Genomic DNA, 25,607 nt, shown 5'->3' on the forward strand with positions numbered 1-25,607 from the left:
CTCCGCTAGGTGACTGGCAGCAGTATATTGTGAGTTCGAACCCTGTTGAAAACTTACCGCGCTTGCTTACTACAGTATAACTCACATTTGTATGTGTTTTAATCTACCGTCTCTCCCTCTATCTTGTCAGGAAAGAAACTTTGACATTAATCGGACAATCTCAAGCAATGGAATCATGGTTACTGCGTTGCAGGTGGCAGCAGAGAACAACAGTTTTGAAATGGTTTACTATCTACTGAGTCATGGAGCTCAGAGACTGGAAGAACCACAAGTATTCACACGTATGTATATCTACATTCATACATACATACATACATACATACATACATACATACATACATACATACATACATACATACATACATACATACATACATACATACATACATACATACATACATACATACATACATACATACATACATACATACATACATACATACATACATACATACATACATACATACATACATACATACATACATACATACATATTAAATACATATTACATACATACATACATACATACATACATACATACATACATACATACATACATACATACATACATACATACATACATACATACATACATACATACATACATACATACATACATACATACATACATACATACATACATACATACATACATACATACATACATACATACATACAGACACATAGAGAGACACACAGACAGACACACAGACACAGACACCTATTGTTACGTGAAAAAAACGCCGTGAACTCCGCTGTTTCTCTTAAAAAATAAAATTTAATCCAAAAAGAAAATAAAACTAGTCGCTAAGTAAAGTAATAAAATACAAACTGCAAAAGTCTACAAGCTACTTATCTCAGCTGGGTCGACAACACTCCAGAATCGAGTCATATAGTGAGACAAAATGTACAGTCCTTTGACCTACTTGAAGACTTGAGTGCAAAGTCCACGGTAGTCCAAAGTCTACGTCCAGCGTGGCAGTGAGATAAAGTGAACAGCCCTTTGAGAAACTTTACTGCTGGAGATTCCAAAGTCATGAAGCAACATGTCTGTGACAGGATCCCAAAAATTGTCTGACTAAACCAAGCTGCACCAGTATTTATACTAATAGTTACATATATGAAAACAAAGAGCAATCCAGAACTTCTATTGATATACTAATCACTGCTCTAAAACATCTCCACCTGTGACTAATTTGAATGTCCAGGTCATGAAAGACAGTGACCCTAAGAATGTTCCAGTTTAATTGAACTCAAGAGTGTGAGAAAAATAATTTACATAACACACCCCTTCTTCTTCTTCAAAAAAAGAAATTTTTCAAAAGAAAAGTCTTTCTTTTAAAAATGTTATTCAAAGTGTGAATAACAAACTCTAAACACGATAGAAACTCTAAACACGAGAGAGACAGTCTGCAATTAAATTGTCTCTGGCCTTGATATGTCTAATGTCAAGGGTAAACTCCTGTAACAGTAAACTCCGTCTTCAAAACCTCTGATTTTTGCCCTTTAATTTCTGCAGAAAAACAAGAGGATTGTGATCAATATAAACCACTATTGGCTGATTTGAAGAAGTAACATAAACTTCAAAATGCTGTAAAGCTGATATCAAAGATAAACACTCTTTTTTAATTGTAGAGTATTTCTTCTGCGATTTGTTAAATTTGATTGAAAAGTAGCAAACAGGATGATCTATCGCATGAGTATCTTCTTGTAACAAAACAGCACCAGCAGCTGCATCACTAACATCTACAGCCAATTTGAATGGCAAATAGAAATGTGGTGCAGACAAGATTTAGGAACTTTGTAGTATGACTTTAAGTGTATCAAATGCCTGTTGGCATTGTCCTGACAAAACAAACACACTTTACTTTCTTTTTAAGTAAGTTAGTCAAAGGCTCAGTAATGGTTGAGAAATTTGGATCAAATTTTTTATAGTAACCAGCCATACCGAGAAAACCCATCAATTGTCTCTTTCAATTTGGTATTGCAAAACTTGAAATGGCACTGATTTTGGCATCAACAGGTTTTACCTCACCCTGTCTCACAGTATGTCCAAGATAAGTCATTCTTGCCCAACCAAACTCAGATTTAGCTAGGTTGACAATCAATATTGCTTTGCTCAGTCTCTGAAAGAACGTCCACATGAGTTTGATGTGTTCCTCCCAAGTGTCGCTGTACAGGACAACATCGTTGATATATGCTTCGGACCCTTCTAAACAAAATATGACGTCGTTAAACATCCGTTGGAATGTTGCTGGAGAGTTCTTCATGTCGAATGGCATTACCTTGTACTGCAACAATCCGTCTTATGTAACAAAGGCAGATATTTCAAGAGCACGATCCATCAGAGGGACTTGCCAAAATACCTTTAGTAGATCAAATTTTTTCACGTACTTTGCTGTTGCCGCTCGATCAATGCAATCATGAATCCTCTGGATTGGAAAATCGTCTGTCTTTGTGAGAGTGTTCACTTTCCTGTAATTGGTCCACATACGATGACTTTGATCTGGTTTTGGCACAAGTATGCACGGCGAACTCCAGTTACTTTTTCTGGGTTTAATAAAGTCACTGTCTAACAGATATTTGACTTCTTCCTAGAGATATTTCGCTTTCGTTGGATTCAGTCTGTAAGGGTGCTGTTTCACAGGCTTACTCTCCCCGACATCAACGTCGTGATAAATGATGTTTGTTCTCGTTGGCACATCTTAGAACAAGTGTTAGCATTCAACTTGTATTCGTAGATCAGTTCTTTCACCTGTTGTTGTTGTGACTGCTGGAGATGTGCCAACTAATTGACGTAAGATTTTCCATGATTTCTGAATTCAGGACTTCGACCGAGCCCAGCTTTGAATTTAGCAGCTTTTAACTAAGAGTATTTTCACTCAAGTCAGTTTCATCATCGCTACCTTGATTGTAAATGTAATTTTTAAGCCATTTTTGGCGTTTTTTATATTTTGTCGTCTGTTTCTTGCTGTCTTAAGGCCATCGTCTGGGCTAATGTCGGTCAAAATGCTCAAAAAATCTAATTTTATTTTTTTCCTTCATTGTCACCCTCGACATGTATACTTTCAAATAAGCTATATCATTCTTCAAAAAATATTAACTAAAATCGAGAAAAATCGCGTTTTTTTCCCACTGACCCCTGGTCAAATTTTATTTAGTCTAATTATATATTCAAAACAGGTAAATCGCTACTTTTGGTTGCCAAAACTTTGTTGAGTTATGGCATCATGTATGAAGTAGTGATTATTTGCTTGCTTATTGAATCAGCTTTTTCAGAGGTAAAATATGGCGTTGTGGAAATTGTGGGTTTGAGACTAATTGCAGTCTAAAAAAGCCAGATCAATGAGTAATCGGAAGAAATTTGCAACAAATGATTCTGTTTTATATTTTGTGTGGATATTACTGTAAGGCATATGAAGATTTTCATTCAGGTATAGCAATTAAACCAGAAAACAAACCATATTAGACGTTATGGTGTCCATATACGTAAGAAGTAAAGAATCTCACATGAATTTCATTATCATGCTGATTATAAAATCAATGTTTTTTGATAATTAACAGTTCATTTTTCACCTAGAAAGCAATTACAACCAGGCTTTTGTAAATAGAATTCTAACTGACAATTTAAACTTGTTCAATACCCTATTTTGAGGTCGTAAACTTTGCATGAAATATGAGTATCACCTTTATGTTGTAAACATTTCAATCCAATATTCCTAACAATTGTGTTTTGTACTGCATTCGTTTCTTGTGGCAGTAATAACTCTTGAAAGAATGGTTGGAATGCAATGAAAATCAGCCAACATATGTGAAATTAAATACTTTACAAAATAAACTTCAAAAAACAAGGTCATCCAATCATGTCATAGTAGAAACTTGACGGAAGTTGTGAAATTTATTAATTTTTCAATCTTACCGAGATGACTATGATTTAATTTATATTGACATCTTATACAGTCATAGATTTAGGTTCATATTGTAATACATATACATCTGAATGCTACAGAAAAAATTCGGTTGTTGTATGACTTTTCGTTCAATAGATATCTTTGCCACAAATTTCCTCATATGTTTAACCCTGAAATTGTCGCCAGGGCAACCGAATATCCGGTTTTCCCCCTGCACTGCATTTTACCATCTACTGCAACAAAAAGATGACAAACTCTGAAAACAAGGTACTACACAGTTAGTGTTTTAAAATAGCCCCTACAATAGCCTTAATGTTTTGTTTTTCTCTGTTCTGTTTTTTATATTCTTTAATGTACATATTGTATATTTCTTGCATGTCGACACTGTGTGAGAAGAACCTTTGGCTCAACAGTCTATCGAGTTTAAATAAAGTCTAATAATAATAATAATTAATATAAGTATTATATAGAAATAATAACGCGAATAATAACAGGTTCAATTTCCGTGAAAATTTCACCATAGCGGTATTTACCAAACATGATATCGATTTCAGTGCCCCATGTTTCCATGGTAACCATTTTAGGGGTTGAAAATTTCCCATGAAAAGTTACTTTGATTGATATGAAAATTACCCAGTGAGGGAGTTAGGGCCAGAGAACACAAAAAACAAGACTTATCTTAATGTTTCGAGTTGCCATGGTAACTATTTTGGGATTGAAAACGTTACTTTTCCCCTAATTCCTATTAAAGAACTATTAATTGATGTAAAAAAATTGATAGTAAGGGTTTTTCTTGTTAGCACATCAAAAAAATCACACTCATTTTAATGTGAGATGTTTCCATGGTAACCATTCAGGAGTAAAAATTACCAGTTTTTCAAAGATTCCACCTAAAATCCAGTAACCAACAGAATATGTTATATCAAAGGGATATTTTGGGTTAGAAAGACCAAATATCCAGTGTAAAAATCCAGTAATCAACAGAAATATTATACCAAAGGGTTATGTTGGGTTAGAAAGACAAAACATGATATCCATTTTTACTGCCCTATGTTTCCATAGTAACCTATTTGCGTTTTAAAATTTCAAAGTTTTTTCAAATTCCTTTAAAAGTAATCCCAGTTACTTTGCCAATGCTCTCCTAAATGTATTTATCACAGCATGAACTCCATGTTCTTTTTTATTTCATGTTGTCATGATAACCACTTAGGTAACCACAGTATTTTTTTATTTAAAACCATGCATATTCTAGATCAGGGGTATCTTTTTACGTTAACCAGACAAGAAAAGGCTACTTTACCAGATTCTGCCCATGAAGTGAATTTTCTAGTCTTTTGATGTGTATACTTGCACACCTTTAATACCCAAGGAAACAGGTATAATGGACGACAGTGGGACTCAAAAGTTTTGTGACCTATTAACAACCCGTTTCACTCTCAGAGTTGTATGCAACTTTTAAAAGTCGCCATGACAACCTGACAACAACATGGCCTTTTCAGCACTGAGACATACTGTAGCAGGGCTAAAAATTGGCCATGGCCCTTCTGCCGGGAGGAGGCATAATTTCTGTGTCATTGTGATTGATACATTATTATCAAAATGCAACGAGAATGCGTTTTTATTGGCCATCGTTTCCTGTGCCTGTCATTCAAGTACGTCAGTTCAGATATTGAAACTTTGTTGCAAAGTTCCACCGCACGGCCGGTCGTCTTCGTAATTTCCAGAACAAAGTCAAATTATGTGCCCAGCTGGGTTTAATTGCATTTATCCGCCCCGTCCCAAAGTGACGGACGGATCTTTCAACCTTTCAGCTTGGTGTAAAACGCATTTATTGATTCGCCAAAGGCCTGTGGATTCGCTTATTTTTGCACAAGAGCTACATGGACATAGGAAATAGTTTGACTCACCCTTGCCCTCTCGATTGTTGAATACAACCACGGTCCATCATGATGAGAGTCTCGAATCAAAAACTGTAGCCGTGCTCGAATACAAATGTCTTCTCATTAAATTACGTCATTCTTGATATGCAAGAGTTAGTATTCCAAATCTGTCACCCTGCTTTTTTCAAAGTTTGGAGAAGGGCAGCATTTCCATCTGAATGATTGAACGACGTGAAACGCAAAATTCCATCGCATATTATCCGGCAATATGTACACTGTACAGTAGAAATACTGTATACGCTCCAGGTACGTATAACTATATAAGCTTATACTCCACAAAATGGCCACAGGCAGCGTGAACTTTCTGAAAGGATTTCCTAAACGTCCTACTTGTTACCTTAGAGACTCACATGTGATGTCCTGAAAAAAATTCTCTGCAGTAATTCCAGTTTCTGTCAACATACAGAGCTGAACGACATGATCATAGCATGAGACGTAGTGTGCAGACTACAAATTCACGCGAACGTTCACTCAATTGCGCATGCTCATATTGACAGACTACACTGGCAAAAGAGTGCGCATGCGTAAAGTTATATTTGTAGCACAGATCTCGCGGAAACTCATGCCTTTGCTCTATTTCCATCCCAAAACTTCCTTGATTGCTTACAGTTAATGCACATGAACAAAATTAAATCAACAACGTCAGCATAGGGAGAGGGTTTATGGTTTTCGCCACAACTACAAATGCCACGCTGAAGATACGTTTACAAGGCCAATTACACTGGCATAGACTCTCCACAGTCGCTGTGCCTTGTTTTCTACACGCCCACGACTGCCACGATGGGCCTGAATTCGAAGGCTACGCTGTGCAGCTCAGCAGCTGTGAGCATGTGCTGTCAGATGCAGTGACTGTCAGTTTTTGCAAGTATATGAACATTCATAAGGGTAGTGATGTCAAAAGGAACACATAACTGGGCGGAGAGAATATACGTACGACAATTAGAAGTCACCCCTATTGACAAAATTAAAATAAACAACACCTCTTTTTCAGAATTCCCACATCTTCAATGAACTGTTATTAGATTTCTATATAATACTTATAGCCCCTGAACTTGTAATAATAATAATAATAATAATAATAATAATAATAATAATAATAATAATAATAATTGTGGTTTGAACTGACTACACTGACAGGTTATGTTACAGTAGGGTTATTCCTATTTAAACATGGCTTAAGCATGTTAATGTGACATAACTGTTTTTGTTTTTGCCTGTCAGGCGTGGTTATAATTTAAATCACTTAATTTCTTATCGACTAGATACGGACCAAAGAAAGAGCATGGAGTGATTTGCAAGGACCAGGAGTAGAACAAGAGCTTTTTGACCTGGCTCAAACTTCCATTTTGAGGTGTTTTTGTCATACTTCACTTTCATAGGCTGTTGAGATGACTCAAGGTTTTCTCTGGCGAATTCACATGCCTTTGTAAGTTTTGTACGAAATTCTGACATACATTACAAAATATTCAGACAATCAATATCATCTGATAGGAATTCCTCTTTTAAAAGCTTGAGCGAACCACGGACTGTATGTCTAAATACAAGCTCGAATGGGCTACAAATTTCTCAAAGGAGAGAAGAAAATCAAATGAAAATAGTTCACATATTTCAAATAACACTTCCACGCCATCAGATCCCAACTCTCAGCCTCTTTCCGGCAAGAAATTGGGTACACTTTCGTGTAATTATTGTAAGAAAGATGGCCGTTTAATATCAGATTGTCTCAAACTGAAAAGAAAAGAAAACGTGAAGGTCAAAGTGGATCTAATCCCATCGGCTTTATTTCTTCATCATCTCCATTAGAGTCTAATAATGTGTGCAACACATTTTCTGAGGTAAAAACTCTCTTATCCTCAATTAACGAGGTCAAGGTCAATTCTTTTCAAATCAGCATTATGGGTATTTTCGAACCATTTATTCATGGTGGTTTAATATCATTTTCTATAGTGTTGATTTGTCTTCCGCTACTGCTGTCAATATTTTAAGAAATACCGGGGAAATTTTTAGACAAAAAGAGTTACATTGCCCGGCATTGTTTCTGTATCAAAAGGACCGGGATGGTTTGCTGACAAATGAAATTTTGTGGGTCAATGAATAGTTATCGGCCAAACGTGCAACAACCTTCAATGTATCTGCCTTTTGTTCATGAATAAATGTCTTATGTCACTCCAAATGCGTCTTTCAAATTCCTCAACCAAAATAAGTTGACGTAATTTTTCATGATTTTGACAGATTTTCTCAGAAGTACACGAATGGTCAAACATCTGTTTCTTTGTTCGAGCAACTCAACTACAGTTTGATCTTTCATTTTCAGCTTCAGGCACCAACTCATAGCCCTTGATGATTAATTCCGTTGCACAATCATAATTTGAAACCTCCTTCACTGATAAATGAATGTAAATTTCTCTGACTTTACCCACCAAAGCACTCTGCAAAATAATAGTCCAGGACCCCCTAGGCCAATTCAGACTTTTAGCAATTTTCTCAAAATGAAGAAAATATTTGTCAACATCCTTTTCTTGGAATTAGGGAACAAACCTGAAATGCTTAGTGATGAGAAGAATTTTCCTGACTGTCCAAGCTCTACACGTTTCATTTCTACTTGTAATTCTCTCTCTTTCTGTCTCTCTTCCATTCGTAATTATCTCTCTTGTTCGACTCTCGGACGAGCTCCCAATTGTTACTTGAAAAAAAAAACTAAATCCCGTAAACTCAGCAGTTTCTCTTACAAAAATAATAAAAATAAATAAAAAATAAAAGTAGTCGCTTAGTAAAGGATACAATACAAACAGCAAAAGTCTACAAGCTACTTATCTCAGCTGGATCGACAACAATCAGAATCGAGTCATACTGTGAGACAAAGTGCACAGTCCTTTGTCTTACTTGGAGACTTGAGAGCAAAGTCCAACGCAGTGCAAAGTCTAACAGTATAAATCCAGCATGGCAGTGAGACAAAGTTTTGAAAAACTAAACTGGTGGAGTTTCCAAAGTCCTGAAGCTACACGTCTGTTACAGGATCCAAAAAATTGTCTGACTAAACGAAGCTGCACCAGTATTTATACTTATAGCTATATACGAAAACAAGGAACAGTACATAACTTCTATTGATATACTAATCACTGCTCTAAAACATCTCCACCTGTGACTCATTTGAATGGCCAGGTCATGAAAGACAGCGACCCTCAGAATGTTCCCGTTTAATTGAACTCATGAGTGTGAAAAAATGGTCTGCATAACAATACATACATACATACATACATACATACATACATACATACATACATACATACATACATACATACATACATTCATACATACATACATACATACATACATACATACATACATACATACATACATACATACATACATACATACATACATACATACATACATACATACATACATACATACATACATACATACATACATACATACATACATACATACATACATACATACATACATACATACATACATACATACATACATACATACATACATACATACATACATACATACATACATACATACATACATACATACATACATACATACATGTACAAGTTGCACATCAAATGACCTCTTTTACTATTTTAGACGTTATACTCGAAATAAAAGTTTTAGTTGCTATTGTTGGAGTAATCAGGGGGGTATCAGGGTTACTCAGCATTCGTTTTTTAAGGGGAGGGGAGGGGTCTGCGGAAATTAAGCTACAAACGAAATGCAGTAAGCGACCCACTCCGAATACAATATCTAAAATTTAACACCCCCGCCAATTCCTCAACTGTAAAATGTGACTCCTCCAATTTTTCATCTGATTAAATTGACTAACCCTTTGCACTCTAAGGCCCTGGGATGGATTTGGCACTTGGAAGTACCATGTGGCATGACGTATGATCTCTGAAATAGCCTGAGAACGTCTGCCATAAGGGACTGGACAGAAATTACAGGGAGGGGGCAGTATTTTCTTCAAACTGATGCTGCTCGAAAAATTGCTACCCTTAAAATGTGTTTGCAAGAAAAAAGTGACCCGTCCCAATTTTCATGCGCAAAAACAATGATACCCCGCTGCATGTCACAGTCCGTATCAATAACATATGAATTGATATATAATTTCTCAATTGAGCTTTGAAATTTCAAGAAATACTTCTCAACCTATACAAATAATAATGGATGAAATGCCAATATCATATGTGTTGATGTGTTGTTCACATCTGCTCCTTGAAACACCGTATTCTCAGCACGCCATTAACATCAATTGTCGAATGGTTATAAAAGCACATATTTAGCTAGTTTTGTATTGGAAAACAATATTTTTTTATTCCTATTGCCTACAAAGTAGCGTGAATCAACTTTTCGGCGGGATTCTAAAATCAATGTTTTGGCACACATATGCACTTGTTACTGTCTGAAACTCTTCTGTTTAAAAACGACAATTTGCATCTAGTTATCGACACAGAAGGTGCTTTTCCAAATTGGACTTAAATCCCAGCATGCTTGGAGTGAGCTTCGGATTCACTCATATGCACGGCATTTTTGTCTCTCTTTTGTTATGTGAAAGAAACCGAACAAAAGGGTGAACTCAGCAATCTCAAGATAAAACGAAATTTATTACGAAGATAAAACTAATCGCCAAGTCAAGGGATAGAATGCACACTGTAAAAGTGTACCTACTATCTCAGCTGGGACGGCAAAGCTCAAAAATCAGACATGAAGCAGACCGATGAGGTCCTTTGGCTTGCTTGCAGGCTTGAGGTTGCACAAAGTACAAAGAATAAATCCAGCATGGTAGTGAAGGTCTTGGAAAATCTTGAAATTAATAATGCTGGAGTTTTCAAAGTCTTGAAATACCATGTAAGAGACTCGATCCCAAAGAGTCCGGCTGCAAGCTGTGCCGGTCACCTATTTATACTCATGTGGTTATATAGGAGCATATAAGAACAATCTAGAACTTCTATTGACATGCTCTAAAATTATCGCTCTTACACAACTAATTAAATTTCTGGAACATTTCCAAACACGACTTATTGAATTCAAGGTCGTGTGATCGTGAAGGACAGAGACCTTGAGAATGTTCTAGACTAATTACTCTCAGGTCATGAGTGTGGGGGAAAATGACTTACATAACACTTTCTATTTTAAATCGTGATGGTAACGGTATCTTGTATCAATTACTAGATGGAAAATAATATTTAATGGCAGAAATATATTTTATTAGTGCTGAGTTAAGAAATAAAACTTTACAGATTTCGTATTTGTTTCTCTACGATCACCAAAAAAACATGGCGGCGCCAGTGTAATTAGTAGGCTACACTCCGGGTTACTGGCATAGTATATTGAATTGGCGTACGAGTGGTCAGTTAGTCGCTGGCGCAACTATAAATGCACAGATTTAGCTAGTTTTGTATTGTAAACGTTATTCAGAGTTTCCTAATATATTACAATTTATAGTAAATCAACGTTACGGAAATATTCTTAAGTCATTTTTGTATATACATGCGCTTGTCACCACCCTTGTCTAATCAAGTAAATTAATATCCATAATAAAGATTTAGCTAGTTTCATATTTGAAAGCATTGTTCATAGTTTTCTCATAGACTGAAATGTTTAGTGAATGAACATTTCGCTGAAAGTCCAAAATCATTTTTTAACACACACGCACTTGTCACCACCCTAGTCTAATCAAGTACATTAATATCAATTATCAAGTGTTTATAAATACACAGATTTAGCAAGTTTTTTGTTGCAAAAAATATTCGTAGTTTCCACAGAGACTACAATTTATAGTGAATCAACATTTAAGTGAAACTCCAAAATAAAATTTCACGACTGGAACTAATTTGGGATCATTATAAATCTACTTTTTTCAAATTTCTTCGTGATATAAGTCCCAAATTCTTTCAACAAATTTTGATTATGCATGTTACAAATATCTATGGGACGGATTTCTGATTGTAGTGGGAAACATTGAACGGAGTCAAGTTTATAAACAGCTCATTTGCATAGTTAATGAAGTTTTGTAATAAGTTATGGAACACCGATATAACTGCGCCAAATTCGATGAAATCTGCTACAGATACTGGTCCGACAGATATCTGGCTCTGTTGTAAAGCAGACAGAGTGTGAAACTAATTGAAATTTGCATATTTAATTAACTATGTAATTTTTGATGTAACTCTGAAATTATTGCACCAAATTTAGTGGAACCTTCTTCAGATATTGATCTAAATATCTAGTTTTCCCGTGAAACACTGAGCAGTGTCAAGTTTCTGAAGGGTTCATTTGCATATTTAATGAATTTTGTAATTAGTGAGCTAACTCTGAAATCACTGCATTAAATGTGATGAAACGTGCTACAGATGTTGATCTGCTACATGTCTATTTGTCCCATGAAGCATTCACCGGTGCAAAGTTAATAAACAGCTCATTTTCAAATTAAATTAAAGTTTTGTAACTAGTGATTTAACTCCGAAAGTACTGTGCTAAAGCTGATGGAACCTGCTTCAGATGCTGATCTTACAGATATCTGATTGTTCTGTCTTGCCTGATATCTTGTCTGTTCAATCACAGTGGCTCCACCGGATCAATGGCAGTCCATCAACAACAACCCAAATCCATTCTACTCAACCGTCGTTTCAATAGACAATATCTCTCTATTTACTGTTTACTGCAATTATTATCATGATTAAGTTTGCAAACGTTGCATAACATCTTTTTGCAAATTTCGTCTATTCACTAGGTGAGACAGGTCAAAGTACAATTCTCTTACACAACTTCATGCAAGTCTAAAATTATGTAATACGTGTCAAGTCACCATGTGGTATGTATCTTAAACCACACTCAACTACAAAAAATCTCATTGTCGGATTCGTTTACGTTAATGCAGATAAGACAGAGGATATCGATATTGCTGCAAAGCTTCAGCTCTTCAAGTTCTATGCAGCAATATCTAGTCCGGCCTACATTTGTTTTACCAGTGATGATCCTCTGCTTACAGCCTTTGAGATTTCTGGGAGAATTCGCAAAATGGAGAGAACTGATGGTCTGTGCAGCATCTCTAACGTGAGTGACATACAAAGCTTATTGTAATAAATTGAATCAAAATCATACTTGACAAATTTTGAAGGTGACATGTATAAATATCTTGCATATTAATCTTATTTCATACTATGTTTCTTAACTTTGTTAACTTGCTAATAATAAAAGTATCTATATATGCCACCTGTTTACCTTCCTCTCCCTCTCTTCTCTGTCTTCCTCTCTGTCTGTCTTTCTCTGTCTGTCTGTCTGTCTGTCTGTCTGTCTGTCTGTCTGCCCCCCCCCTCTCTCTCTCTCTCTCTCTCTCTCTCTCTCTCTCTCTCTCTCTCTCTCTCTCTCTCTCTCTCTCTCTCTCTCTCTCTCTCTCTCTTTCTCTCTCTGCACAGTCGGAGCCATAACATTTAAAAGCATGATTATGTAGTGTGTTATAAAGATATATAACTTGTCTCCAGTCGGGCAATAACACCCATTAATTTCACCTCGTGACCTAATGTTATCAGAAACACGTCGCTTCACCCCTCGGCGTATGGCCTCTGGGAAAGTAATAGTTTTATGGTAAAGTATGACCCGCTCAGGGTAATAAACGGGCGCGAGGGTCCTCACTGCAAGGCGAAAGGAGAAGACTGTTACCCCTATTGAAGAAACAGATATAATATGTGCGCTTTTTCCTTTAATTTACAGGTAGATTTGTCGAACATTTACATGAAACTGGAAGATTTCACTGTTGATTTATTGGAAATGTGCGAGGACTCAGCAACAGTACAGACCGTACTTCACGGTGAACCGTTGAAGAATGGTCGTTGGAAAACAGTGAATAAGGCAATCGCTAAAAATCAAAAGAAGGTATATAGATTAAATTTAATGTCAAGACAGATGTAGATTTATACAAGTTGAAGGAGAAAGAGAAATGCCTTTACACTGGTCAATTATTCTATCAAACAATTTCCCTACCCTTACTGCGAAAGTTGCTTTGTCAATTTTTGTCGATACTTATATTAAAGTTTATAATTCACCGTTATTAATAATCGATATGATAGACAGAGTATTCTTTTGTTTTTGCACTTACCTATGTACGCCTGTACTTTCTCCGACAGTTTATCAGTCATTCTCGTACTCAAGAAATCCTGCGGTCAGAATGGTTGAATGGCCAACCTAAGTGGTCAGAATACCCAGAATTTTGGTGGAATATCCTCTACGCCGTATTTGCAGTGGTTTTCTATGGATTGTTATATCCCCTCCTTGCACTTTTTCACGTTGCATGGCCCCATACACTGTTCATCAAGTCACCAAAGACTAGATTTATCTCATATTTATTCTCGAATTTTGCTTTATTTTGCAGTATTATCTACTTTCCATATCCTACTCTCATATTTTTGCAAGCATTAGGCTTCTTGCTGTATGAACTGCAGCAAGCCATAGCCTTTGGCTTCAGCCAGTACATACGGGACGCTTGGAATGTTATTGATATCAGCAATTTTACAATCTTGACAATGTTTTTTTCCCCTCTTTTTTCCACACCGCCACAGTGGCAGTCGCTTTTATATTTATTTGAAATTTTGTACCGATTGGCTGTAGTTAGTCTTGTATTAAGTATGTTTCGAGCTCTTCAATATCTGTATTTTCTTAAGAAGCTTGGCTCAATGCTATTGATCTTTACTCGGATGTCGTCAGACGTTCTTAACTTTTGTTGCTTGTGCATTCTTGTAGTCATTGCTTACGCGATCGGTATGTTTTTTAATTATCGTGGCGCAGCGATTACATCAAGCATCGAGGCAACCGAGAGCTGGGATAGGTAGATTTGCAGTAGAAACTGCCTTTATATTTCGTAACACCCAAAAAAAACAAAAAACGATAACGTCAATACCTGAAATGCAGTGTATCCTTGTAAGAATGCATTAATTGATGAAGACAACAGGACATATTCACATCATTCTATAAATACGAAATTAATCAGTCTCTGATTACATATCTTCCTTTCTCTTTTCTTCATCAAGATTCCCATTCGACAATTGATGAATAATTTATTTTTCCAATTTTAGCTATTTGTTGATGAAGCAGATTTTCTCGTATCTTAATCCCCATTTGGGTGAGAGAGACACCATAAAATTCCTTTGAAAGGCAAGTTTGTGTAAGCTTAAACGACGCAAACGAATACGATGCAATGTAAAAGGGAACAATACGCAATAGATGATCACATAAGTGCTATTTGGTTAGATTATCAGTAAAGCGGTTTCGTGCATTTTGAAATCATCACATACTTTTTATGTGAAAACCAAAACAATGTTTAATATCTGACGTTGTTAACTTAATTTTTGACTGTAGGTTGGATAGGACTATAGAGAATCTGGTATGGTCTGTCTTCGGTCCAAATTATCATAATGAATTAGATGTTTCTCCGATAAACACTGATGTAAATAAAACCTCTGGGGAGCAAGTCGATGCTTTTGGAATCACCATCACCGGTAAAATATTGTATGGAATGTTTAGCGTATTCATGATCGTCATACTGTTAAACCTCTGCATTGCAATGATGTCTGAAACCTACACGAAAATAAAGGTATGTATTTTAACACACTTGTGATAGAACACAATGTTTGATATGGTGGGATATTTCGATTACCAATAGCGATTCCAACTGGCTCGTCCTTTTCGTTAGATACCAAAGCAATTTGTCTTCCTGAACGACAGAGACCCTGTGGGGAGTGAAGTATTCTTTTTCACATATTGATCGAAAGAAACAAAAAGCACCGATCCATAGTTTCTCTCCTCATTATCTGACAGTAAATTCCTTCAACTCTTATATATTGAACTATATTTAACTGAAATTTGGGATCATGCCTGACTAGAAATTTAATTTTACAGCCTCTATCTAAACGCTTGTTCAAAAAAGGTCCAGTATCATTCAACAATTATTTTCAAATGGGGGCTTCAACACTCTGAAAGAAAACAGAAGATATCGTGTTTGCCCTCTTATTGCCTTGACGTGATATCACAAAATATTATTGTTTGTCTACATCTTTTTGGCTATTGTGAAGCCATAAATAACTTATTTTGCAGGTCTTTGTTGTCTGAAGGTTCCAAATATTTTGAAATAAAATGCGTATGTTTAATTAGAATTTACAAGGTTTTATACTGACATATTTTAATGAGCTCAGCCATATACCCAATGTGGTTACTTCACGTCTGTTTTGTTTTCGTCTGTATTGAGGTACAATAAATCTCTTGGAGAGATCGATGGGTGCGTTACTTTTCGATACTTTTCTGATCTACAACCTAGGGGAGGGGATTCTTTTAAAATGTGCTGAAGAAAAAAGTTTTTCACTGCCTTACTTGGTCAAAACTTGTTTTCCCAAAAGGTTTAAAACAGGGATGTCGGCCATTTTCAAATATCAAACGTTAGCAAATATATTCGCACCCTCTACAATCAGCGCATACCTATCTCTCTCTAATTATCTGCTTGTTAGTGCTACCACGTCGTGATGTCGACGTGAAACAGACGACAAACAAGGCGCGTTGATGCTGCCACCGTGTCACATAATTTAATCGAGTCTCAATGTGGAAATGTGCTCAAACAACGTTTCAGAGAAATACAACAAAAACAACCACCCAATAATTTGCAAAAACAGATATTAGTCGAAAATTGAAGTTTCTGACAGCACAATGTTGAATTTACGATGTTAGCTTGCATAGAACATTTACATACTCTGCATTTGACATAACTACACCCGAAGCAAACAACTCATTATGAGCTACTGATGATTTTTGTAGGAAAACATTGACACCGAATGGACTTTCTGTCGTACAACACTATGGATGGACTTCATCAGAGGACCCATCTTGCCACCTCCATTCAACTTGATCCCAACCCGCATCTTCATCGCGAATATTTTCAAATCGATTGTCTGCAAATCGAACAGCGCAAGTACAGAGGTATATTGTCTTTGTTTTGTTTCAATCCACAGTATCCTTCAGCCAGCATTGTAAAACTGAAATGGTATAATCTCGCTATAATTAGAGGAGTGAACTATTCATTCTTTCTCCTCAGAATGTTGAAGAAGCGGGGGTGCGCCACCAAGGACACGGCGCAAACAGTGAACTGCCTTATAAAGAAGTGAGTTGTGATATTTCTTCTTCCTACTTATCTTTCATATCACCATTTTCCGCCACGTATGTGACTTTCTTGACCATTGCAACATATGGTCATATAGTTTCTAACAAATATTTACTGTGTATTTCTTTGACAGATACTCCATATTCTCACCATGCAATACATCAGCAAACGCATCAAATTTGGCAGTAAAGAGCAGGCATTCAGACGCATGACTACTTTACCGTATACTGTCAATGATGAACTTACCGAGGTTGTATACATTTAAGGTAGAATGCGCCTTGAGGACAGTCATTCGGACCCTCAATTTGTACAACCATTTTCCAATATACCGCTTGTAACGGCTTACTTAAAGTTTTTTTTTTTGTGTAAAATATTCAATGTCTTACTTCTTTAAAAACAGAAATTTCACTTTTTGTTAGAGGGAAGATGGGGATAGTGGCCATTTTGAATTTCAAATATTATTATCTCCCAGCCCTTTTTGAATTTTAAATATCTGTATTTGTCAGTTTAGTTCTCTAGCAATGAACTTTGCACAGTGAAAACTGATATATATTCTTGCTTAGGTAAGATGATTCTTGACAGAGAGAGAGTTATTTAAGAACAGATTGAGCGAACGTTAAAGTCTTTCAGTTTCCATGCACGCATGCTACCTTAACGCAACACTGAGGGATTCGATTTGTGCCTGAGGTTGCTCATTACGATATTTCATAATGTAGTGCGCTACCATTAATAATACAAACGTTTTGGTAAATATTTATTGGTTTTTCTTTCCAAAATATTTCAGAGACTTAGTTATGGTCTTCAAAATCATGTGATAGCATGAATTCAATCAAAATTCCAGTAACTTAATAAGTTTGCCAGAAATATATTTTAGGGTAAACGAAATTCAAAATTTTAAATAACTATTTAATACGGGTGGCTGTCTGATGACCTTGCTGTCTTAATCTACGTTAATGGCGTCCTGTGTACAGATATGTCAACACAAGTCCAGATATTTCGTATCAAATTGTAGCTAGCTTAAGCAGTAGCCGTATTGCGTTTACATTCATATGACTCATTACAACATGATTTGTGTTTTTACATTTTACTGTTATTTTATGCTTTCGTATTTAAGAGCCACAGTTGTTTTTATTAGACATCAAGGGTTCAAACCTGCAAACGCTGAACATCTTGAATATTGTCTTGTACAACTTTTTGTTTTGTCTTATGAAATTTTTCCTTTTCACGGGAACGCATTTTAATGTCTCTCATATACGAGTCAAGAAATTCAAAGATATCATCCTTTATAAGAGTCAAAGAAGTGATTTATCATAAAGTTCATGTTATATTTGAATTTCTTCAATCATGAATTCCTCATAAACATTATTTAATGTATTTTTTATTTGTTCAAAATTTATACAATCGTTCCTTTCTCTACAAAATTAAAAAAAGATTATTGACACAAAAACTTTGTATGATATTATATACGATTACATCGACTCTTGCACAGAATGCCTTGCGCAGCAATTATTGTTATCCGTTTTGTTACACACTTCCTGATTCGATCTTGTCAACATTTAATCGAGATCTGTTATTTAAATATCTCAAAATAACGCAACATTATCAACGTATAAACTGTGTATGCTTTAGTTAACCATTTTAGAATGTTTTTATTATATAACATGTTGGTATTAAGGTATTATGCCCCTCGGTCCTTTTTTTAATATCGAATTTTGCAGCCATTTTGAATGTCAAAAAACCGGTAAATATGATGTGACTTGTTTGGCGAGTAACAACCTTTGCGCAGATATCCCTACCCCGATTTTTGTTGTGATATGGTAAGATAATAATCGAGTTTCATTTAGAAAAGCTACATCAAAAGTTTAAAGGTAAACTGTCGCCTGTTCCAATTTTGCCACAGTTACCATGGAAAGAGAAAATCTAACCAATCACAAGTTTTAAGCGGATTGCCTCTTTAAAAAACCAGCTCCCTCACATGGGCATTTTGAATACGAAGGATTGCCCTTTTGACCATATATGGGCATGTTTAGATTACAGGTGACTGTATACCTTTAAGTCTCTCACTTTCGAGGCGTGTACTACATTAAGCAATACCGAAGGGATTAGATGCATGTTAGGTAGAGTGTGAAGTTACCCATGTTTACAATGGTCATAAATATTTTTATCAGTTAATCGATCGTTAGCTCCAAATAAATATAATGTTAAAATACCACAGTGTCTCATCTTAGATTCTTTATGTTAAAACTCACCTAAAACACGATTGCAACTAATTTAGGATGTTAATTGGATCTTCATTTTTAAAATTTTCTCTTAAGTGTAAGATGCCATATAGTTGAATATTGAAATATTACAAAGTACGCATAAAGACGAGAGTATAACTAAAAAAGAAAACCAGATGAGCTAACATTTGCAGATTAAACCGACATCACTTTACTATCTAATTATCCCAAATTAGTTCCAATCGTGTTTGGAATATAAAACATTTTACTTAATACCAATCAAGAAATGTTTTTTTACTCAGTCGATCATTTTTTTCTCCTGAAGAAATGTAGATTTCTTTGCTATATAGTCAAACAACTCTGTAAGATGTTCAAATTCCCCACTGATAATGTTCTTTGTCCACTTTGAGTCTTGCAATACAGAAGAATAAAAATCCAACTTAAAAAAGTACACTGTCAGATTGAGAGATTTCTCCCAGTGAAAATACCAGTGGATATGACTCATTAAATATGATGCAGTATACAAGACGTGGTAAACGTGACCGCACATGGACAAGACACAGATAAGTGGAGCATTTTACATTGACGCTGTCGACATCGTCTCCATACGGGATTGTATTTGAAACACATTCAACATCATCCGAAGAGGTAAACGGACACAAGCACACTATTTACATTTCCTTTTGGTATAACAAACGATATCCGTAAATGTGTCCCTCTTTTTCAAATATTTTGAGTTCGCTACAACGTCGAGCGGAATAGAGAGTACCGGGAATAGTTTTGCTTTAACTGGTAGTACTACAGGTATCGTACGCGACGTCAGAGGGCCACACTATGTGCTCTCTGCCTATTTTGAAAAGACGTTTTCCATTACAAAAAATGACAAAAATGTTCAATGGAACTATATATTCAACGTATTATTACTGCATTTGCTTGCATAGGTGAGTCGATGGGGTTTTGCACTCCAGTGATATTCCAAAAACATTATCGCTTAAGCTAAGTATATCCCAGACTTTTTTTTTTGGAAGGAGCTAGCACTAACCGAAAATGGTCATACGCAAGAAATATTACTCTTCAACGCTACTTTACAAGAGAAACACCTTTTTGCGGGGAAGACTTCAAGACGACAATGGTTACTATGTAGTTTTATCAAAGAGAGGAAGTTACATTTCTGATAGGTTTGATTTACTTAGACCACAAGGTTATCCTGCATTTCTTTCCTTCGCGATCGCATCACTCTAAATTGGAAACGACTACGATCAAGAATAGAATACTTACAAGACGACGATGGGCGAAACCCACTGCAGACCTTTCTTACTCAACTAGAGATAATAGTATGACGGTTCCGACAAACCGCAAATAACAAATCATTGTAGTTTATAGAGTACACTTTATGGTTCACTTGATTTTCTTTTTAATCTCCGTTTATGTGCCGTCTTTTCTCATCCTACATTAGCAGATTAGTTGTCACATGTTTGGTTTGACAGCAAGTTTTCTTAAGGTTGTTAATTCTAATTCGAATTTTAAGATTCATAATAGTTTAGTCATAGGATATACCTTTTTGTATTTTGAATATACCATCATAGTAATTGTCACCCAACTTTTACGGAAATTATTGAGTTTGAGCTGTACTAGTTCAAACTGCGAGTGGTACATACGAGTGCCCCTGCCGGGGGAAACACTCTAGCTGCAAAGTTGCATGTACAACGTAAAGTCCTCTTCAGCTTTTGACTTCAATAAGCACCATTGCTTGTGAACAATAGAGTATGTCAGAAAGTATGTACGAGAGGACGGTTACTAAGCAACGGACACGTGTTTGTGATACCAATTACTTTCATATTCTTTGAAAGCTTTTAGCATGTGTGTCCATCTATCCATCCATCCATTCATCCATCCATCCCATCCATCCCGTGTAAGATATCGCCCAACGCATGACGACGTCAAACAATGGTCTGCTAAATTATCTTCAACTGACGTCAGAGAGCAAACGTATATCGAGAATTCCAACCAGGCATATCCAATTTCGATTGCCAAACATCACACTCACTCGCGATACAAAAGCTTCCATCTTACACTTAATCACCCAAAATGTTTTAATATCGTATCGGCTATGATCATAAAATTTTCAAAACTTTTACGCTATTCAAGTCATGCAGTATTCGACACAATCGGCAAATTGCGTTTTAACATCGTTTGCATAATTCTGTCTGTGTCAGCGTTTTGAACATAACGGCAATATCGTAGTACTGTCTTTACCAGAAACAAGTTGGAAATTTCACAAGTCAGTGATATAGCATTGCTTGGAATTAGCATCGCCGTTAAACGCACTCTTACCTTATCCCCTTTAAAACATGAACTCGACGGACATTGCGACTTGCGAAAGTGAGAACGTGCTTTCCTGTGTGAATGGCGAAGAAAACAATCCGCTACAGTCTGAAGAGGGAACGACATATACTTGTGGTGAGTGAACAGTCTTTCAAAATTTATCAGATCATATGCTAATTTTATTTCGATGTAGTCAGCCCGAAATCGTATTTCGAGATGCTCGGTCATTCGCCTGTGGTTTTTCTGTGTATATATTGTTGTGTATCAAGCATTTGCAAAATGATGCCCTGGATGTATCTGCGGAAAGACATTTTGTGTTAATATTATATGAAAGCTTAGTCTGTTCGAAACAAAGTCTTTGATATGCCTCACCAGGCGACAACCATCGCTACTTTCCACTCTAGTTCAACGGCTTCGGGGGTTGGGTGGGATCTACCAGCTCGACTAAAGTACGCCCAGGTATTACTCCATCGGATCTCATCTGCGAACAAGCTGTAGTTTAGTGTCCGACGCAAACCGTGGAGATCATAGGCCGAAATAAACATTGCCATAACTACCCGGAAAACACATCGTGGGATATTTCACTTACTAATTCTAACAGACTGTGTCAACTGAACATTGCATCTCCCTACATCAAGCGGGCTTTGTTCATCGCCATCAAACCGGATTCTCAATGAAATATTATATATTCCTATTGGAGACGACTGTTAAATGGAAATTGGCATACTCTAGACAGAGGTGTCATAACGTTTTAACACAACATAAAAGCGAAACCACAAGGAAAACGTTGCCTATACTGTTTTTATCTTCGTATGTATATTTCACCACAATACCGGTGGATTTGTTTCAGTACAGAACACAGGAGTGGCTGCGCACCTGTACTTGGAGTGCTAACAGTAGTTGAAGTTAAGTGCAACCGAGAGTGAAACATGAATGCAAAAAACAAACATACGGTCATGGGAAAGCTACTCATAGTTACAATTTGTGTGGGATTGTTTGTAAAGTAGGATCTTTTGAGTTCGAGTAGTGGAGACAGAGGCGGCGGCTCTATTTGTTCAAACTTTATTACTACAGCTACTTTCAACTATTGCTACAATAACATAATGTATCTATTAGTGGATAGGTGACGACCAGCTTCAGTGGTGAGCGATGCGCTCTGAGTATAGATACACTTACAGATACTATACACATACGGCACATATACTAAAGTAAAGTGATTGATTCAGGCTGTGATATAGCTTGTTTTGGCGGGAAAGTAAGAAGTGTTTTGACTTTGGCTAGAAATGAATCACGTCAGAAAGAATTAAAACTGTGTAAACACGTGGTGTAAGGAAGGGACCGACGAGATGTCGACAATCTGTCTTCATTGTCCAGGAATTAAGAAGTAGCTATCTCTGCTTAACGTTTCTCAACACAAGTTTTCCAAATTAAAATGGCCAGCATAACTGCCGGGCTAGAAGTGTGACAACAGTCTTAATTGCAATCATCATGAATTTCATGATCACAACTGACATGTGGGTCACATATATGCAGTGAAAGTTGACAAGCTGAGTACCAGGTATTTTAACACGCTGAGGTCCGTAGACGCGGAAACTGATCTAATTTATGCAACAAAACCTCGAGAAGAATCATGTCGAAAGTTGCCTTGCGTTGAATTTATCTATATTATTTCGATGGCCAATACCGTATTCACGGAATTCTGCTCTTCATTGCCACATATCTTCAAGAAAAATTCGCATTTTCACATGACTTCATTTTCTCATTGAAAAAGGTCGTCTGGAATACCATTATAAAACCATAAGATTCCATAATGTAAGGTCCCGTGGGCATCATGAAAATGGCCAAAAATACAAGCATAGGGTATGAACCCAATGTAGGGTACAATATTGAAGCCGTATCCAAGTTATCAACCATATGTACCTTCCCATAAATGAAAGAGATTCTCACGCCAAAATATCATGATACCAATTGGTACCACAAGATAAGTGCTATTTAAATATTCTTTGAAAAGGAGTTGGAAAACGTACATATTATATCTGTCAATACATCAAGTTCCAATATTAATATCAAAATGAGTGAATGAAATGAAATGAATAAATTCAAAAATATTTTTCATTTATATCCCTCTGTTTTTTATCTGCCATATTACAGTTAGACATCAAAAGTAAATATTTTCAACAGCACATCTTCTGGACAATCGCAAAGTCAGTATTCCAAATTAAGCTCAACTTACCTGTACTTATAAATTCACACAGCTGAAATAGCTGTCACAACACTTCATAAGAGAGAAAGGAGAATATTACAGTCTCTCACTCGCCCTCTCCGATAGGGAGTCCACCATCCTGGTCATACTGTGGACTCAAACTTATAATTATCCGATCATATGCCCAGAACTCTTCGCCCTTTGCCATCCCTCCTTTAACATTGAACTTAACATTGACCTGTGTCAAATACAGGCCAATTCCTATATAGAAACCCATGCATCGATACCAAAACGTTCTGGGGCCATATCAAAAGCCAAATTGGCGATACTTTTATACATGCAACAACATGGGTGACTGCACAAATGTAGAGAGTGTACATAACGTAACAAGTATCTACAGACTTTAATGAAAACAAGACATATCATGCTTTAATGAATCAAATTAAATGTTTTTCAGATTTGGAAAAAATTGCCGACTTTTTGCAACTTCGTCCGAGAGCCAGAGATTGGCTTGAGCGAAAACAATTACGAGATAAGGAGAGAGAATTCATTGATCTAATCGAAACTGGTGATGTACCTAAAGTCGCTGCATGGATCAAGGTATTGTAACATTCATAACATCTGAGCGAGAAACTACATCTATATCTTGCTCGATTGAAATCGACAAGTGTTGTTTATTTTATTGGAGGAACTGTGAACTCTGTATTCGTACTTAATTTGATGTTTGCCAGATATTCTATTTTTATTAATGGATTTCTGGGTCAGCTTAAAGAAGTCTTCAAAAATAAAATAACAAACATGTCCCTGGAAAACACAATTATAAAGATAATAATAGTGCTGTTCTTGGTTTCATCATTGGCCCAGTGTTGATGTCGCCGAGCTAGTACATGCAAATATCATTCAACAGTCACATTTAAAATGGTATATACTTGCAGTCCTCTCCGACGGGAACTCATTTCGCACGTTAAACTCTTGTTTTAGGCTGGGACTGTGATCCCAAAAGGCAAATTTCATTAACTGGACCTGAACTACAACATAAGAGGACACATAGAGCAAGTCAGGAATATGAACAGATTCAGTAAACACATATACGCCCGCAAAAATTGACTACCTGTGGTTAAAATACTGCTTTCATAAAGAATTTCGAACGAACATGCTATGGAAACTTATCAAGGGGAAGTCCGAACTAGTGATAAAATACGCCCCATATTTACTGATGGAAATGAATATAATATCTCACGTTATTATTAGCAGGAAAAAAAGCAAAATATAATATTAAAAACGAGCTACATTCACTCATTCATTTTAGCTCACGTGTGTAAACACGTGGGCTATTGTCATAGCGATGTCTGTCTGTCTGTCCGTGTGTGTGTGTGTGTGTTAGTGTGTGTGTGTGTGTGTGTGTCTGTCTGTCTGTCTGTTTACAGGATAACTCAAAACGCCTGAACAGATTCAAATCAGATTTGGTACACAGGTACCATATGCAACTCGAAAGAACTGATTAGATTTTGGTTAGTGTGGCTTGCATATTAATGAAGTTATGCAATATCGTTTTTTTCCGTACAATGGTTTCCCTATGGAGACGGTAATGACAGTGTAGACATATATCAAGAAATACTGCACAAATTTCATGAAACTTCACACAGATGACAATCTCAGAACATTATGATGATACTGTGAGTGTCATGTTAATAACATTCTCATTTACATATTTAATGAACTTTTGTTATTAGTGAGATAACTCTAAAATTCCTGCACCAAACTTGATGATACTTGCAACAAATATTGATCTGATATATGTCTAATTATACTTAGAAGCATTGGGCAGTGTCAAGTTAATAAATAGGTCATTTGCAT

At 36.2% G+C, this 25,607-nt stretch overlaps 1 protein-coding gene across 1 annotated transcript in view; it reads left to right on the forward strand.

Moving 5' to 3' along the window:
• LOC139123632 (short transient receptor potential channel 5-like) overlaps positions 1 to 19,206 on the forward strand; it is a 35,119-nt gene extending 15,913 nt beyond the window's left edge. Inside the window, exons 3-10 of the mRNA XM_070689802.1 lie at positions 131 to 281; positions 12,741 to 12,916; positions 13,574 to 13,735; positions 13,987 to 14,684; positions 15,215 to 15,449; positions 16,661 to 16,822; positions 16,938 to 17,003; positions 17,137 to 19,206. Of these exons, the coding sequence (XP_070545903.1) occupies positions 131 to 281; positions 12,741 to 12,916; positions 13,574 to 13,735; positions 13,987 to 14,684; positions 15,215 to 15,449; positions 16,661 to 16,822; positions 16,938 to 17,003; positions 17,137 to 17,268 (1,782 nt within the window). The 3' untranslated portion in view covers positions 17,269 to 19,206. The remainder of the gene's footprint in view (positions 1 to 130; positions 282 to 12,740; positions 12,917 to 13,573; positions 13,736 to 13,986; positions 14,685 to 15,214; positions 15,450 to 16,660; positions 16,823 to 16,937; positions 17,004 to 17,136) is intronic.
• Positions 19,207 to 25,607: the final 6,401 nt, after the last annotated feature.

This window comes from Ptychodera flava (genome assembly GCF_041260155.1).
Source record: "Ptychodera flava strain L36383 chromosome 23 unlocalized genomic scaffold, AS_Pfla_20210202 Scaffold_23__1_contigs__length_28996876_pilon, whole genome shotgun sequence".
Taxonomy (NCBI): domain Eukaryota; kingdom Metazoa; phylum Hemichordata; class Enteropneusta; family Ptychoderidae; genus Ptychodera; species Ptychodera flava.